This window comes from Aspergillus ibericus, assembly GCF_003184845.1.
Source record: "Aspergillus ibericus CBS 121593 unplaced genomic scaffold BO80scaffold_86, whole genome shotgun sequence".
NCBI lineage: Eukaryota > Fungi > Ascomycota > Eurotiomycetes > Eurotiales > Aspergillaceae > Aspergillus > Aspergillus ibericus.
Window position 1 is genome coordinate 46018 of NW_020292184.1, and position 17143 is coordinate 63160.

Genomic DNA, 17143 nt, shown 5'->3' on the forward strand with positions numbered 1-17143 from the left:
TATGCCAGCACAGCTCGGACAGGAAACAGGAACCGTGATGACGGACCTGGACCTCAAGCTACCATGCACTATACCACACCCCAGTCTCTCAGTGATAAATCTTCTGCCGCCATGTGTCTAGAAAGTTCACAAGTCGTGACGTCACCACTAATGATTCAGAAGGTCGCAGTGTATTCTTCAACAAGTGACGTGCTATCACTAATTCACCCTCCTATGAAGTCACCCATACGGTTCCAGACCTATTCAAATCCGACGGATCAGTGCCCACTCAGCAGTTATCAACCCGGCTTCCATCGGATTTACGGCTTTATCGCGGTATTACGGCTATAACCCGCTGATGATAGAAGCCCACCAGTTAAACTTGCTTTAGAGTTCATCGAACAGAGGGCCTGTTCAGTAAAGCTATGATTGCCACCGGGCCTTGCCTTTATAAATCAGTGATGTCTCCTCAGATGGATCCTGGTTATAGAACCAGTGCGTTATTGCTCTCCTGGGGAAGCGAGATTGACTAGCTCAGATCATGGAGACCATTCGAGATTCGGCGTTTGGGAAGCTAGTCCGCATCTTCAGTGGGAAAAGATGGCTGCGCTATCCCGAGGAGATCGACACAGGCATGTGGACCGAGTACCTGAAGACAGAAAAGCAGGTCAAGGACGAAGAAGCGGCAGTCGCTGAAAGCGATCATGAGAATTTGGGTCTCTATACTGTCCTTTCGCAGGCGTCCAGAGCTTCCCGTCGCCTATCATCTACATCGACAGCTCGGAGTGTGGGGGTGGATGAAGAAAATCCCAACCCCAGTGCCCCAATTGTCATTGACTGGAAGGAAGCAGATGATTCGGAAGTGCGTCTAGATTCACGAGATAACATTAGCACTGCTAACGAGCTGCAGAACCCTCAGAACTGGAGCACATTCAAGAAGCTGTTCGTCAGCAGCTTAATCTGGCTTCTGACATTCGCCATATATATTGGCTCAGCGATCTACACCCCCGGCATCCCTGGTGTTTGCGAGCAATTTGGAGTGAGCAGAGTGGCCGCTACACTCGGACTGACCCTGTTCGTGCTAGGATATGGCTTAGGTACGTTTCCCATCAGCCATACTTGCTAAGTATCGGCGCAATAAGCTAATTGGTGAAGGCCCGATGGTTTGGTCTCCCTTGTCAGAGTTACCTGCTATCGGTCGAAGCCCTACCTACGTCCTCACCTTGTTCGTCTTCGTCTTCTTCCAGTTCGCCGTCATCTATGCCACAAACTTCGGAATGCTCCTAGCATTTCGGTTCCTTACTGGATTCATCGGATCCCCGGCCTTAGCCACGGGTGCAGCATCCATGGGAGACATCTGGAATCCGAGAATACGAGACTACATGATCATCATCTGGGGTGCATTTGCCATCTCCGCCCCTGTCTTGGGTCCCTTGGTTGGCGGCTTCGCAGCTCAAGCAGAAGGATGGAAATGGACCATCTGGCAGCTCCTCTGTGTCTCCGGATTCGCCTTTGTCCTCCTCTTCTTCTTCCTCCCGGAGACCTACGCACCCAACATCCTCTACCGACGGGCCCGTCGCGTCCGCCAGGTCACTGGCAACTCCAACTACAGATGCGAGGCCGAGATTGAAATATCCCACGTCAAACCAAGAGTATGCCCCCCTCCCTCCCTTTAGCCTCCATCCCTCCACTAACCCACCCACAGGACGTCCTCTTCGAAGCCCTCGTCCGCCCCTTCCAACTCTGCTTCCTCGAACCCATCGTCTTCCTCATGAACCTCTACATCGCCCTAATCTACGGCATCCTCTACATCTGGTTCGAAGCCTTCCCCATCGTCTTCAGCGAAATCCACGGCTTCAACACCGGCCAAAGCGGCCTCGCCTTCCTCGGCATCCTCATCTCCACCTGCTGCCTCACCATCCCCTGCTACTTCTACTGGAAATACAAATACCAAACCAAACACTTCGACGCCAACTGGAACATCGTCCCCGAAATGCAACTGCCCCCCGCCTGCATCGGCGCCTTCGCCCTCCCCATCTCCCTCTTCTGGTTCGGCTGGACCGGCCAATTCGCCTCCATCCACTGGATCGTGCCCATCATCGCCTCCATGCTCTTCTCCGTGGGTGGCTGTCTCATCTTCAATTGTATTTTCTGTTATCAGGCCCATGCGTACCCCAAGTATGCGGCGTCGGTCCTCGCCGGGAACGATTTCATGCGATCGTCGTTTGGCGCGGGGTTTCCGTTGTTCGCGACCGCTATGTTTCATAATTTGGGGGTCGGGTGGGCGTGTACGTTGCTGGGGTGTTTGTGTGTCCTGTTTGTCCCGTATCCGTTTGTCTTGTTGAAGTATGGGAAGAGGTTGAGGATGGCGAGTAAGTATGCGAGACATGATATTTGATGTTGGCTGCTTCTAGGGTTTATTCATGATGTTTATGATCAAGAGCTTGCATATTTGTCTTTCTGGAAATAGTTGTATGCATGTAGGTACGGATACTCAAGAGGTTGACTCGATGACAAAATGAGTTCTCCTTGCCCATTTTGCGTGGCTTGGCTTTCATTCTCTAAAAATAATGAGATCACTGATACTGGTAACATAAGATGACGACCTAGTATACTTGTAGGTATTTCATTTGCAGTCTAGGCCATAACGTATCTAAAATAATCATGCAAAGTTCCATCCGATACCAGCCTGTTCCCAACAACCAACCAACTAACCAATCAAGTACCAATAAAGCCAGGGTAAAAACAATAAATGCTCATCTTTTATACAGATCAATAATGGGGTCATCAATAACAACAGTCAAACTGGCAGAATGTACAAAGAGACGGAAAAGTGTATAAAAATCAGATCAAATCACTAGATTCAATCGTTTGGTTCATTTGTTCAGTGAGCTGGGTTCGTATTTTGTTCAATCGGTAGACCAAAAGTGGGAGATATAGATAGTCTCCAAAGCCGTCGGCCGCCCAAATATGCTCATTATGCATTCCTTCAAGATCCCATATCCGTATCCGTGTCCATATAATCCATAACATATCCATTCAAAATCAGAGGTCGTTCGTAATTATTCATGCTGTGCCGTTCGTATGTATTCGTGTCGTTAAGTCGGGGAGGAGGGGGTGTGTAGCGGGTCGAAAGAAAAGCCAAAACCAAACAATAAGAATATAAGAAACGTAGGCCATGCGGGGCTATGCTTCGTCTGTCAACTGCTGTATCAAGTTGATGCTGAGAATCATAACCAGCAGCCCTATTGTCACGACCACTAGGAGACCGAATCCAAACCAGCCAAGAACCATGGCGGACGTTCCTACGCCACTCTTGACACTTCCGTTGCCCATGTCTTGAGCGATGGTGCTTGCGGCTACGGAAGCCGTGTGCTGCCATAGCACAGAGACAAGCACAAATACCGAAGACACGAAGATAAGGGCCAGTGCTGCTTGGGAGACCGGCCGCGATGGGAAGGGCTTGGACTCGACTTCGGCACCGTTGGCGTCTAGCTCATCGTGCCAGCCGGGGAAGGTTGCGAGCAGGATAAAGCAGAAGAAGGCTAGAATGACGGCAATGATCCTGAAGAGAATTAGTGGATTTGCAGGGTCAAAGAAAGAAAAGAGAACATACATAAGGTATGGAAACACAACCGCATCCTTGAATGTTGACGCCACCCAAATCAGGTTCAATGGGTCCTGATCAACCGTAACAATCTCCGCCAATGCTGTCGCATTCGAGTTGCAAATGTAGGATCCGTCGTCTGGCTGCACGCAGATTCCGAAATAGCCCACGCGAACCTCCATTTGTGCCCCTCCCACAATATTCGCCGTTGCCGTCACTACTCCGGGATCGACCTGGGCGAGATTGAACGTCGGTTTATAGCGCTCATAGTATAGTGAGATCAGGAATATGTCGGGAATTTGTGGGGAGGACGATGAGCACCCGGCCAATAGTAGAGCTAGACAATTAGCTACATTCCTGAGTCGGATTGGCTTGGTTTGACATACATAGAAGAATGATGGCAACTGCGATGATAACCATCAGCACGTGGTGATACCCGACTAACGGCAGAAGCCCTGGATGCCAATGTCAGCTGATACATTCTTCCCAATGACTTGCAAGCATACGGGATATCTTGGCGCCTATTCCTGCCATCTCGGTCCGGTAGTCGGTCCTTTCCTCTCACAGTATGACTCGCTTCTCGGGACTCCGAGAAGGAGTGTTAAGCGTCCGGTGCGGCTCACTCTGTCGGACACCACCCGACGACGAGCGGTCTGATACTGTAACAAGGTGAGGACTCTGAGAGTCGACTAGCTCTCAGATCACAAGGTGTAATGAGCGGGTGTGAAGAATGCGCCGATACGGTTGGATGGAATGTGACGAAACGTGTGCGAGAAGAAGGAATGATGCCGGAGATCGAAAGAATGCTCGTCCCGCAATGGACCCTGGGCAATCTAAGGGTAGTTAGAAGCAGAGAAAAAGTAATGCACCGTCGTGTGGGTTCAGATGGGTTGCCGTATGCCGAAAAGAGGCAAGCGGAGACGAGGAACTGGGGAATTGCAGGGGCGTGAAGGGGAGGGAGAGGTGGAAGGGGAGTGAGAGAAAGCAATCGTAGCTAGACAAAACCTCCGGGCCCTCGAATAGCACACAACAACGAGCGAGTCTGGCGTGGTGGGTGGATTGCGACCGCGATCGTGGTGGTGATAATGAAGGAGGCTGGGACTGGGCGTATACTCAGCGGGCGGCCCAATTGGGGAGGCTGGGCCACTGGTCTTTGTTTACGCCGTCCGTTTCCCAGTAACCACCCTCACCGCCTGCCTGTTCCCACCCGCGTGGCCCCCACTTATTCCCCCGATAACGCTAGCCGGATCGGGCCCCCCACCGATCTGCTGTTATCAGCACCTGATCTCCCAGCCTCCCTCCCCAGTGCCCAGTGCCACGAATTATAAAAAGTAACACGATGCGGTCAGTTCCAGGCACGCCACGGATTAAGGCAAACGCTATTTATTAGGTCCCGCTGTGTCCCGCCATATGTCATCATCCCCGGTCGCCAATACCGCCCAATGAGTATACAAGTGAAACAGATGCTAATGACAATCCTCTAAAGTCTAGACACCTCGCCTCTTATACCAGATGATCATCCTAAAGCCACCAGAAGCATATGTAAGGATATTCCAAAGAACGCCAATGCATAAGATGCAGCTGCACTGGGACCCAACGTAGCTTGCCAAGAAGAGCTTATTTCCCCATGAAGGAAAACCGCCGGACGTCGAACGAGACAGCGGTCTTTTGCGTATGTATCTCGTCACTCTCGTCATCCTCACTATCCGGTATGATCATGTCTTCACTGCCCTGGCTGGGAGTGGTCAAGGTCTGCACAGGCTTGAGCTCACGATTTCCAATTCCCGGGGTCGTGGGTCTTTTCGAAGTACCGAAAGCCGCTAGGGAAACGCAGTTGAGTGATCGAGACCGAGACAAGGCACTTTGGCCTAAGCGCTGCAATGGCGTTGTCCGCTGACGTCTGGGTGGGGTTTTCGAGCTGTGTGGCACGCTAGGAGTCGTCTTATGCTCATTCAAGGAAATCGGCTGGGAATCCTCGCCACCAGGGCCACCTCTTCGGGGACTGACGGAGGAATTGCCCGCTTGAAAGACATACCTTGAAAGCAACGCAGAACTTTGCCGACGCAAGGGGCTGGGATTAACAGGGTTTGAGCTCGACCCCAAAGCTTGGTCAGTGGTGGACTGTTCCGGAGCTTGCCCTTTCCCGACTTCTGGACCAGGCTCAGAAGCGACTGCAGGCTGTTCAAGCGTACTATCGTCTGCAGTAGAAGGATTCGGATCGACAGTGCGTGTCTGATCCTTGGGTGCCTGCACAGGGTCTGGTAGCTGTGACATCAAATCTTCTGCAGAGTCATCTGAGAAAACGTCCAAGGTAGACTTGCGCGCTTTCTTCGTGCGAGTAGTCTTCTGTGCGCTCGGACTGGAGTCGTCCAAGGTACCGGGAAAGAATCTGCTGCGACAGTCGGGCAGGTTCGGCAGGCTGGTCTCATCCGCATCGGAACACAGCCTTTGCCGTTTAGCGGGTTGCAGATTCGACAATCTGGAGGCCTGGGCCAGGAAGGAGTTGCGCTCGACACTTCTGACTAGTGGACTCGAGGGCCTGCTTAATCCCACGGACGAAGCAGATCTGACTAGACCTGGCCGGGACGGTGCAGGAACACTGTCCCATGAGCTATTGGCATGGCGTTGTAGAAGTCGTTGCTGGCTCGGAGAGGGTGTGAGACTGTTCGGATCCAACTCCGCCAGCGGAACTCGTTTGGGGGTGAAGAAGGAGCTGATGGGTTTATTCGGCTTGAGTTCGGCAGATGAGCCTAGTGTCTGTCGCCGGTTTATGGTGTTGGTAAGCCTTTTATCGGCCAGTTTCTCCGCAACTGATGGCTTTAGCACAAGAGGTTCCTTCGTCGTCGGATCCAGATCACCACGAGCCACTCCCACCGCAATCTCAGGATCCACATCATCACCAATGAAAGTGAGGTCTTCTAGCTTAGTATCAGACTCGGGTGCAGTGAGAGTCACTAGTTTCCCAGCTTTCGGACAAAACACCCTCTGATACAGGAACGTAAGCTCCGCCTGTCTGAAGTTGTCCAGGTAATTGGAGGGAACGTGGTATTGTCCTTCAAATTGAAGCATGCGCAGTGCCCTCTCAACATTTTTGTATTTCCGAATGCTTCGATAGGCTGTCTTCAATCCCAATCGTGCAATGTTGGGCAAGTAATCGCAGCCACTGAGGATACACATGCGTCGAAAGTCGTCATCGGTCCAACCAATCAGACTTACCTCTCGACAAGCCGAGAAGTCAGCGCGATTAATCTCAATGCAGTCGCCGTGCTGGTCGAGCTTGGATAACAATCGCTTCGCACCGAATACGAGCAGGTCCGAATCTTCTGAGATGATCCCAGAAATGATGCCTTCTTGTTCCAAATAAGCCAGTTGCGCATCCGCCTCGTATGGTGCCACCACGTATTGAACGCCCATTTTCTTCAGCTCCTCTATCAGTTCGCGGGCCATCAAAGGGGTCACGTCCACGGCCTTCTGCAATTCCTGGTATGCCTCCGCAGTCCGTCCCTTTCGCTGAAGTTCCAATCCGAGGGCTTTGCTCTCCTGCCGCCTCTTATGGCGCTCCACCTCCGTTCCAAGCTTACTGGGCAACTCATCACCATCGAAGACAAGATAAGGCGTCACACCAAAGTAGAGGAGCATGCGAACTCGGTTCAGGACGAAATCAATGTGTCTGCCGTCGTGTAAGCAAAATAGCGAAGATGGCTGCTTGATACTTACTTTCTGCTAGGCCTGCCCAGTACCAAGTCCACCGCACAGGCGACCGTACCTCGATGCAGCCATCCATATGCATCGACCCCAAGGGTTTGCCCACTAAACTTCTTCAGATTACATGGTTTCTGGATCGACTTGAGCAGGCCATGAAGTCCTATGTACTGAGTAAGCCATGCAGATCCCTCCCAGCCGAGGGCTGTAAAGAATCACCTTTAATGCCCATTGTCAGCTCCTTTAGATAGGATACTCGTTCTAGGGAGTTGCACCGCCAAAACAGACATCAGCCGGTGTCTGTTGGTGCTAGGAGTCAAATCTGACGACGGGCATGGGAACATGGGACATTAGTGCTCAAGCGATGCACAAGCCTGGACCACCCCCTAAACAGTGGCACCCGATGATGACCTAGACAACAACAAGGTTGGAATGCTACCTTCCCCTCGTCCTCCGACGCGCAAGGACGCGATGGGGCGACTCAGTACCCACGCTTCTGATTGGCCGAATAAAGGCGGTATTGAGCCTCCATTCTACCGCCTTTATTTTCTGCCAGACGAAAAAGAAATCCGCCGCAAAAGACGAAAATGAAGTTTCGACTATCCGATCGAAATTTTTGGTCATTCTTCGAGGAGGAGCCCAGGACTTTGTAGAATCATTCGCCACCATGCCTAAGACACTTCAAAAGGTTCATAAGCATATCGCCAAGAAGCGAGGCGCTGTCGAGGCTCTTCATGAATTCAGCAGAGATGCGAGGAGACTGCGCCGAGCCAATGCCAGAGACGATCGAGTCGCTCGTGTCTCGGCCAATATGTCGCGGGGAAGACAGACATACGGTGATTACTGCTATCATTATAATTTCGGATCTGGCGCGTCTAATCTGTGTATAGTGGACCGGATCGCATATTTCTACGAGGCCATTCCGGAAGGCTCCCAACCCATGTCAGAGGAGGAAATGAAGGATGTCGTCGTCAGGTGCGGACTATTGTCAGCTTGAAGCTTCCATAGACTCATGAACGACAACAGGTATATCAACCGCAGCGTGCCCGAGATCGAACAACTACAGAGCGAGAGACGGAAGGGCCGGCCGCCGAGCAAGAGGGAAGAAGCCCTGTTGCAGCGGACAGACGTTGAGAATCGGGAGTTTAAGACGGGATTCTGGATGCCCGACTTTAGTGACGAGGGTGTGCTCAAGGCACTTGCGTCGTGGAACGGCGACTGGTCTGGACTCAGTACGATGAAGTTTATCCGGATCACCAAGGAGGGATCGAAACAACCTTCAGCATTTCCTCCCAAGGGCATGTCCTAAGGCTTCTTTTTGCACTTTCATTATGGGATCAGTATGCGCGGAGATTCATGGCATAACGGCGTTATGATTGCACATAGATATCTTCAAAAGTGTTTGTCGAATGTTTTCTGTAGCTAGTTAATATCCACGAATACCTATTGGTTCAATCCAAGGCTTTCTATTTTGTTTCTTTCTCATGGCAACCTTTGAATGGCATGAGCCGGGATGGCGGCCATTGATTGGCCAGGCGGCTGCTGCAGGAGCTCCAGTCTTGGCGGACGGACCGGTAACATCATCAGCTCGCCTCTTCCAATCCTTCATCATCTCTCAACTTTTTTTCACTCGCCCTTTCATCCTCATCACCATCCTCAAAATGATGTCCCTTCGCACTCTCGCTCGCTCCGTGCCTCGCACTGTCTCGCGCTCCGTCGCTATCTCCCGCCCCGCTGTTTTCCGTCCGGTCTCCGCCGTCCCCAAGAATGCCTTCCAGTCGTCTCTGAAGCAGGTTACGAGACCTTCGTATGCTGCTTTCTCAACCTCTCGCGCATTCAAGCAGTCCCCTGCCGAAGGTATGGAATAAATACTCTGCGCGTTTTCAGATATTTGCACGAAAAGAATAAACCGGAAGATTCGTCTTGTTTTTCCCCTTTGCGAAAAAAGCAGAGCTTCAGTTGTAGCTCGCAATTGCAAATAACCAGAAGGTGTATGCTGACCTTGGTCTTTGGACTACGCTAGGTGACGTCGAGCTGGTCGCCAAGCTTGAGGATGAGCTGAAGCACGAGAAGGCTTCCGGCCTCGAGGACCTCGAATCCTCCGTTCAGAACATTCAGTATGTTCTTCAGAACAACTCCTGGGAGGTGTGTACAGAGATTCTGCTGAATGTCCGATTGCATTCTAACATACCCGTGTACAGGTCAAGGATGTTCCCGGCGAACAGGAGGTCGTCCTGACCAAGAAGTTCGGCAACGAAGAGTAGGACTCACGACAATCGTCTTCTACCGCGACACTAACAGTTTCGATAGGATCCGCCTCACTTTCACCGTCGCCGACCTTCAGAACCTGAGCGAGCAGGAGGACTTCGATGACGCTGCTCTGGACGAGCTCGACTTCCAGGGTCACAACCCCGCCAACCAGGGCCGCCCTGGCAATGTCTCTCAGCACCCCGAGGACCGTGTCGCCCCCGCTGACCGTGAAGGCGAGGACCTCGACCGTGACCTTGAGCCCAGCTTCCCTGCCCGTGTCAACATCACCATCGAGAAGCCCAGCAATGGCTCCCTTCTGATCCAGACCGTTGCTCAGGATGGCCTGTTCCAGATCGAGGAAGTCTCGTACTTCAACAAGCCTGATCTGGCCCACGCCCAGACCGCCGAGAAGGACTGGGTTAGACAGAGCATGTACGCTGGGCCTCCTTTCGAGAACCTTGATGAGGATCTGCAGACCTTCCTGGAGCGTTACCTTGACGAGAGGGGCATCAACGCCGAGCTTGCCAACATGATCCCCGACTACATCCAGGTTAAGGAGCAGAAGGAGTACGTTCGCTGGCTCGAGAGTAAGTCACCTGGAGACCTTTGACGCTACATCTTTGACATGATCTAACGGAACCACAGACGTCAAGAACTTCGTTGCTGCTTAAACGCAGAACATCGACCAGCTGGTGCATCGGTTCTTCACGAACGAGCAGTCCAGGACGCTTTAAGATTAATAAGGTTATGACAGCACAGTCCCCAAAATATAGGAATCATGTTTCATTAATTAGCCACTGTTGTGCAGTGTGCGCATGTATATTAGTAGTAGATGCTCAGTTAACTAGCTATGTAACACTGTTGGTTGATTGATACCTCCCTCTATCATATATCTATAGCCGCTGCATCCCATAGATACAAATTAAACCACCCTCGTCAACCAAATCTTTCCCTCCATTGCTTTCTCCCACGCCACCCCCAGAGCAACCGGCTTCCCCTTCTCCCCGACCCGAAACTCAGCTGCATAAACTTCCGGAAACAACGCCCCCAGATCCCCAACATGCTCCGCTACGATTAAAAAATGCTCCCCATTGACATGTTTAAACTTTAGAAACTCCGGCCAGGTCGCGAAACCGCGGTCGGCACGGAGCACTCCCTCTTTCTGATCCAGATATATTTTGACCGTCTGATACCCCGGATGCACATACGTCCCAGCATACTCCTCTAGAGGCAGTGAGGTCGGAAGAACAGGTTCCGGGGGAGTGTGATTGATTGCATCGAGGACTTTTTTCTTTTCGGTTTCGATGTGCTTCATATTCCTGTTAGTAACTCCGTTAGCATTTCGAGTACATATATATACTTCGGTAATAGATTCGGGAACAACATACTCAGCATTCCAATCAAACCGCTTCTCAACCGGTACCCCCAGTTTTTCATCAATCAAATGAAACACTACAGCCTTCTCAGCTTCATTCGACGTGCCCGCCGTATTCGCCAACGCAACCACCGCGAACTGCAAAGTCGGGAAAATGATCAGTTCCGCTCCAAACGCATTCACGCCCCCCGTATGTTCATAATACTCTACACCTTGATATACGCCCGTCCACCAGCCGAGGGCATACGCGCGCGGGCCCGTAAACGGTGGCTCAGAGGGCAATACAGTCCTCGGCTTGAAGATGGCTTTATATACGGATGATGATAAAGGCGGGGACTGGTTGATTAACGCCCTCGCCCATTTCGCGTAATCAAGGACATTGGTGATTACTGCCCCTGCACCGGAGATCTCGGTGCAAGGCATCCAATCTACGCCGTGGTAGGTGTTATCTTCAGGGAAGTGGTAGTATCCGCGTGCTAGGTCCTCAGGTGCGTTTCTGGCATCGTCGAGATCGAAGAATGTAGCGTGCATGTTTAGTGGATGCCAGATCTCGCGGGCGAGGATATCACCTAGCCATTCACCGGTGAGGGTCTCGATGATGTGTGTAGCCACGATGTACATGAGGTTGCAGTATTGGAATTTGGTGCGCGGTTCGGCTGTGAGGGGGAGATGGCGGAGCTGGCGGACGAGTTCCCGGACGGCGGTGTCTCGAGGGAGATTGTTTCCGTAGGCTTGGTCGTGGCGGGGCAGGCCGGACCGGTGGGATAGGGCGTCTTCGATGGTGGTGTGGGTGGTGGCGTGGTCGTCGTGGAGGACGAAGTCGTCTCGGATCAGTTGGCTTATGGGCGTGTCCCATTGGACTTGGGGGTAGTTGGTGTTGTCGGAGACGAGGGTGGCTAGGATGGTTGCTGTGAAGGCTTTGGTGGTGCTGCCGGCGTAGAAGAGGGTGGAGGGGGTGACGGGGGTGGAGGGGAAGGTGGCCGTGCCGTAGCCCTGGAGGGAGGGTTGGTTAGTGATGGGGAGGGGAAGGGGAGGGAGTTGGGATGGGATGAGAGCTGACTTGGGCCCAGGTGTTGTCGCCGTCGACGACGGCGATTGACATGCCTGGGACGTGCCATTGGTTTAGGGTTTCGTGGACGAGGTTCTTGAAGGGCTCGCCGAGCGGGTTGGTGGGGGCGTGAGTGGTCATGCTTAGAGGGTAAATTGGTACAAGGGTGGATGAGTTGAGGTGTGCTTGATGAAAGTGACTTGAATGTACATGGGAGGGGGGAAGCTGACAGCTTCGTGTACAACAGGCTAGAGCTGAGGCGCTTCCCCGGCGGAGCTCCGCAGGTTACGTACGGAAGCTATACCGGCGAGGCTGCTCATATTACGTGGATGAGAATGGACAACAGCAATTTATTGTAACATGAGTGTCTTTGATTCGGTTATTCGGCTGAACGGCCCAAGTGTCTATTATTTATAGAGAACCCTAAATAGAAATTGAAAGCATAAATAAAGTAACTCCCGCATGTCCAAGTCCGCTTCATGCACACTGATTCCAACTCCGTTCCCAGAAGCCATACCGAGTTGCTCATAACCATCTGTAAGAGAAGTAAAAGAAAGCCAATGAGGCGAGATGTCTAGAATTCCATGCTCTCAGACTTGGTCTCTGTTGCGTCATCAGTTCGCCCACGCTTGCCGGTACGCTCTTCCTTCAAGAGCCCGGCAATGAAGGAGCGGAAATAATCGATGTAAGGCTTCAGGCTCGTCTTCTCATAGTCCTGCAGTCTGCGACCTCCCCTGGCATCAGAGTCCGGCACACTGCCTTCGCCATCTGCAGTCTCTGGTGCAGTGGTGCTAGGATGCTCGGCGTCCCAGGCATCAATCTCAGCAAGCAGCTCCGTGACTGTGGGTACGGAGAGAGGGTCGAATTGCTCTGCCTTACGGGCATCTATCGGAACACACACGCGGCCAGTGCCAGGATGGATGACGAACGGGCTCTTCAGCAAGTGAATCATCTTCTTGCTGACCTCCGAATCCAGACGGGGGTAGGTGTACTCGAGCACAATATCCTGCTTGGCGTCTCGCAGAGTAGTGGGGTTGAGAGTGCTGCTCTTGCCCGTCTTGGCGAGGGCGTCGATATCGGCCCATTTATTGGCACTGGCGCGGTCTGGCGATGATTCCCACCTCTTTCGCAGCGATTCATTCAGGCCTTTGTCGGGGAGCAATGAGAGCAGACGTTGCGCTTGTTCCGAACTCGCGAATGTGTCCTGGTCCACCAAGGTCGTTTGAGCAAAGTACGGTTTGAGAAGGTCGAGACTGCGAGACATGTGGGGGTGCAGCGGTCGTTTGACGTTGACTCGTTTACCGCTTGAATTGCCTCCTCGCACAACGTCCAGGTAGCCCGCAATGGCCCTTCGTCGATCATCTGGCAGGCTGCGTGCACGTGGGTCGCAAACCCAGGCGTGAGCACCACGACGACCAGAGTAGACCCACAAGATATGCTCGAAACCGAAATCTTCGCGAAGAGCCGTGTCGACAACCTTCATGGCCATGGTGACAAAGGTCCAGCATTTGCCACAAATATTTGCTTTTGTACAACAGGATCGGATGTCATCGTAATCTGTTAAATCGATATCGAACACCAGCTCTTTGGAGATCGGCTTCATCTGGCCACCTCGGAGCGTCTTCCGATCTCGGGGGTTCGTGTTGTAGACAGGTCCGATTTCGAATCGAGAGGGGTTCATCTTCAGGATATCTTTCCGAAAACTGCGGACAATAAATTAGAGCTTGGAATGCAAAACTCGGGGCTTCCACTCACAGGTCCGCAGTCGGGTACGACTGATATCGTAGGTAGGCATCGTTTTGAAGAGTAAGAGCGAATTCACGATTCCCAAAATCCGGGGAAGGAACAATCCCGTGATTCAACCATTGAAACAAATAGCGAAATGGGAAGAGGCGTTGATAGAAAGCCAGCATGGTGTCGGTGTCAACCTGGGGGCCCGGAGCGGCAGCCGGTCTGGAAGGGGAAGATTAATGCTTGCGCTTAGATGGATATCCCAGGAATGCTTACTCTGCTGGATCAGGGGCAGACGAGTCAACATGCTTCGTATCTGGTGCACTTGAGGCGGGGAATTCATCATCGTCATCATCATCGTTAAAGAGGTCTTCCAGCTTCACTCGCGCAGGTGCGCCGGCTTCCTGGTTCTCCGATGCTGTCTCCGGAGGAGCGTCCGGTAGAAGCTCATCATCCTTGTGGTTGATGGATGAGTCCTGCGATGACACAGAGTGAGGCATTGTAACTATTAATGACTTGGGTGTGATGGGCCGTCGACAACAGTCGGTGGTTGCATGCGCAAGCCATCCATCATCCATCCCGATCCATTGAACAGCACGCGTTGAGACGCGTTCCGACGCGCCGTCCTACCAGCCCTAAACCCTAAATTGAAGATCCAATCAGGCATCATCCGTGCAGCGGATCATGTGATGATATCCGCAAGCGGTGCTGAGTAAGCCAGGAACGGAAGTATGGCGACTGACGACTTTCTTCCTTTTGCTCTGCTACAACCTCGTCTTGTTTGGGTCCACCCCTGCACTGTCAGGAACAACTCAGGCTTTGGATGGCCGTTTGCGGTTGAAGCTGACGAGTCCCTTCGGGCTTTTCTCGTAATCCTTCATGGATGACGTGTATACTGCCCTGGTCCAGAAGAACGGATATCGGACCTGACGGAGCCTGGAGGCCTCATTCGACGTATTGCATCTATCTCCAGCGTCGGATTTGCCGCCTTAGCCTAATGCGGCTTCCCAACACTCCTGACTCATGGATATTCTTGCCGAAAATTTCTGAATGAGGTCGACGGTGTCGTGCGCTATGTGATCATGACCCTCCCGAAGTCCGCAAGAGGGGATCCCGTCATGGCTACCAGAGCAGGTGCTCGGAATTTCTGACGATATCCACGGCAAACACCGACCTGCTGTACCGCCCCCTTCGGTGCTCGCTTTGCTTCTTGCTCTGCCTTGTTTCCTTTCACTCGGGGTCCCCTGCCAGGTTTTCCTTTCCGCCCTGAATCTTATTCATCCTCAGATGCAACGTTGCAGACGTACCCATTGAGGACACCACATTCCCGGGTAGCCTTGCACAAACTGCCGATGGCTATGCTGTGTGGTGTCCCACACCATGAGAGATAACGCAGTAGTCAATCTCAGGATATATCTATGCCATGGCAGGTTATGCTCAAACACCGATACATCAGCTGTTTACCTCTTTCGTGCTAGGTGGCCCGGCTTGTTATAGGGTTCCATCTCCACAGAGAACCGTCCGTATTCTGACCAACACTTAGGTCAGAGTGATGACGCCACCACTGCCATTCATTCATCGATTGCATGCTCAAATGACCATCAGGCCCAAGGCCCTGAAGAATTTGATCTGGATATTGTGGGCCTCGATCCAAATGATACAGCGGGATGTCACATTCCCACTCTGGCCAGACATAGGATTTTCGTTTCTCAACCTCTCTCATTACATCGGTTCCTTTGCCATCCGTGGTTTGCTCAACTTAAATTTACTACGTAGATTACCAGACACTGTGGTCGAGCAACCAATCTGGCTTTTTTCTCCTGACCCGCGTCAATGGCGCCATGATGTTTTTCTCTTTGATCCTACTGTGGCATTATCACCATCATCCACTGAAGCAGCCACGAAAACGGTAGGAGCTTCATCCCAGGGATTTAAGGACTGCTCTTTCTGCTCGGGTGACAGACGTTCTTCCTTCTTTCTTATTACACCTAGGAGTCACTCGCTGTTTTTATTTCATTCGTTTTATCCCAAAATTTGTGTTGGGGATCGTTTGTAAGGCTTTCCATCAGCCAGACCAAGGATCGACAAACGATATGGTCAAGGGAGGAGTTGCGTTTCTGGCCTTGGCTGGCCCGGCGCTTGCGGGCGTTATTGTTCGCGGCACTGAGGTATGTGGGATTTGATCATCTCCTGATCATCGTAGACATGCTGACCAGCCCGTCATATCAAGCCGGCAACTACCAAGCCCGTGCTGACCACTGGGCTTCCGGGTACCAGTACTTGGGAGCCTGTGCCGACTGGGTTTGTGCCTCAACCCAAGCCGAACCCAACTGGAACGGTGAATCCTGTCAATCCGTCTACTAGCCACGGCACCGCTCCCATCAAGCCTACCTACAGTCAGGGTACTGCGCCTATCAAGCCGACCTATAGTCAGGGTACTGCTCCCATCAAGCCGACCACCAGCCACGGCACCGCTCCCATCAAGCCTACCACTAGTCACGGCACTGCCCCCATCAAGCCGACGTACAGCCACGGCACTGCTCCCATCAAGCCGACGTTCAGCCACGGCACTGCTCCCATCAAGCCGACGTTCAGCCACGGCACTGCGCCTATCAAGCCCACATTCAGCCACGGTACTGCTCCCATCAAGCCGACGTTCAGCCACGGCACTGCACCCATCAAGCCCACGTTCAGCCACGGCACTGCACCCATCAAGCCGACCACTAGTCACGGCACTGCTCCTATCAAGCCGACTACTAGTCACGGCACTGCTCCTATCAAGCCGACTACTAGCCACGGCACTGCTCCGGTTCAGCCTACTACTAGCCACGGCACTGCTCCAGTTCAGCCTACTACAAGCCACGGTACTGCCCCGGTTCAGCCCACCACTAGTCACGGCACTGCTCCAGGACCGGTTCCCACCAGCGGAACGGTGATCCCACCTGCGCCTGTTACCACTCACAAGCCTGCTCCTTACCAGAACACCACAGTCATTCCAATTCAGCCCACTCAGCCGGTTCCAATTGCCCCTGGTACTACCGTTATTCCTGGAGTTCCTGGAAACACCACTATTGTCCCTGTGGTTCCCGGTGAGACTACTGTCATTCCCGGCGTTCCTGGTGTGACCACCACTATCCCTGGAGTTCCTGGCCAGACGACTGTTATTCCTGGAGTTCCTGGCCAGACCACCGTCATCCCCGGAGTTCCCGGTGAGACTACCGTCGTTCCCGGAGTTCCTGGCGTGACCACTACTATTCCTGGTGTTCCTGGCCAGACCACCGTCATTCCTGGCGTTCCTGGTCAAACTACCGTCATCCCTGGTGTTCCTGGCCAGACTACTGTCATCCCTGGTGTTCCTGGCGAGACCACTGTTCCTGGCGCCCCGGGTGCAACCAGTGTTGTCCCTGGAGTTCCTGGTGAGACGACTGTCCCTGGAGTTGCTGGCGAGACC

At 52.7% G+C, this 17143-nt stretch overlaps 8 protein-coding genes across 8 annotated transcripts; 3 read left to right on the top strand and 5 right to left on the bottom strand.

Moving 5' to 3' along the window:
* Positions 1 to 391: 391 nt before the first annotated feature.
* Positions 392 to 2627, top strand: BO80DRAFT_506407 (MFS transporter; the record flags this gene model as incomplete). The annotated part of the gene is made up of 7 exons (XM_025724544.1): positions 392 to 841; positions 890 to 1076; positions 1135 to 1631; positions 1685 to 2267; positions 2327 to 2351; positions 2450 to 2459; positions 2601 to 2627. Exons 1-7 carry the CDS (start codon positions 521 to 523, stop codon positions 2625 to 2627), a joined length of 1650 nt encoding a protein of 549 aa, XP_025569421.1. The 5' UTR covers positions 392 to 520.
* A 365-nt stretch (positions 2628 to 2992) lies between these two features.
* BO80DRAFT_280130 (Fig1 domain-containing protein) lies at positions 2993 to 4395 on the bottom strand. The gene is made up of 4 exons (XM_025714921.1): positions 4093 to 4395; positions 3973 to 4041; positions 3596 to 3923; positions 2993 to 3544 (listed from the first exon to the last, which is right to left on the bottom strand). The coding sequence occupies exons 1-4, from the start codon at positions 4118 to 4120 to the stop codon at positions 3166 to 3168; spliced, it is 804 nt and encodes a 267-aa protein (XP_025569422.1). The 5' UTR covers positions 4121 to 4395; the 3' UTR covers positions 2993 to 3165.
* Positions 4396 to 5203: 808 nt separating this feature from the next.
* On the bottom strand, positions 5204 to 7471 carry BO80DRAFT_439692 (putative exonuclease; the record flags this gene model as incomplete). Its single annotated transcript, XM_025721089.1, has 3 exons — positions 5204 to 7256; positions 7304 to 7422; positions 7460 to 7471. 3 exons carry the CDS (start codon positions 7469 to 7471, stop codon positions 5204 to 5206), a joined length of 2184 nt encoding a protein of 727 aa, XP_025569423.1.
* Positions 7472 to 7769: 298 nt separating this feature from the next.
* On the top strand, positions 7770 to 8756 carry BO80DRAFT_419769 (translation machinery-associated protein 16). The gene is made up of 3 exons (XM_025718318.1): positions 7770 to 8124; positions 8179 to 8263; positions 8315 to 8756. Exons 1-3 carry the CDS (start codon positions 7956 to 7958, stop codon positions 8595 to 8597), a joined length of 537 nt encoding a protein of 178 aa, XP_025569424.1. The 5' UTR covers positions 7770 to 7955; the 3' UTR covers positions 8598 to 8756.
* Positions 8757 to 8897: 141 nt separating this feature from the next.
* Positions 8898 to 10268, top strand: BO80DRAFT_419772 (MAM33 family protein). Its single transcript, XM_025718319.1, has 5 exons — positions 8898 to 9145; positions 9312 to 9433; positions 9490 to 9548; positions 9599 to 10125; positions 10184 to 10268. Exons 1-5 carry the CDS (start codon positions 8950 to 8952, stop codon positions 10207 to 10209), a joined length of 930 nt encoding a protein of 309 aa, XP_025569425.1. The 5' UTR covers positions 8898 to 8949; the 3' UTR covers positions 10210 to 10268.
* Positions 10269 to 10460: 192 nt separating this feature from the next.
* On the bottom strand, positions 10461 to 12102 carry BO80DRAFT_369646 (beta-lactamase/transpeptidase-like protein; the record flags this gene model as incomplete). Its single annotated transcript, XM_025716407.1, has 3 exons — positions 10461 to 10847; positions 10899 to 11906; positions 11974 to 12102. 3 exons carry the CDS (start codon positions 12100 to 12102, stop codon positions 10461 to 10463), a joined length of 1524 nt encoding a protein of 507 aa, XP_025569426.1.
* Positions 12103 to 12329: 227 nt separating this feature from the next.
* Positions 12330 to 14261, bottom strand: BO80DRAFT_419777 (DNA primase subunit PRI1). Its single transcript, XM_025718320.1, has 3 exons — positions 13969 to 14261; positions 13717 to 13914; positions 12330 to 13664 (listed from the first exon to the last, which is right to left on the bottom strand). The coding sequence occupies exons 1-3, from the start codon at positions 14190 to 14192 to the stop codon at positions 12536 to 12538; spliced, it is 1551 nt and encodes a 516-aa protein (XP_025569427.1). The 5' UTR covers positions 14193 to 14261; the 3' UTR covers positions 12330 to 12535.
* Positions 14262 to 15817: 1556 nt separating this feature from the next.
* On the bottom strand, positions 15818 to 17143 carry BO80DRAFT_280173 (uncharacterized protein; the record flags this gene model as incomplete). The annotated part of the gene is made up of 1 exon (XM_025714922.1): positions 15818 to 17143. A coding segment is annotated over one exon (1257 nt), but the record flags the coding sequence as incomplete, so codon positions are not given.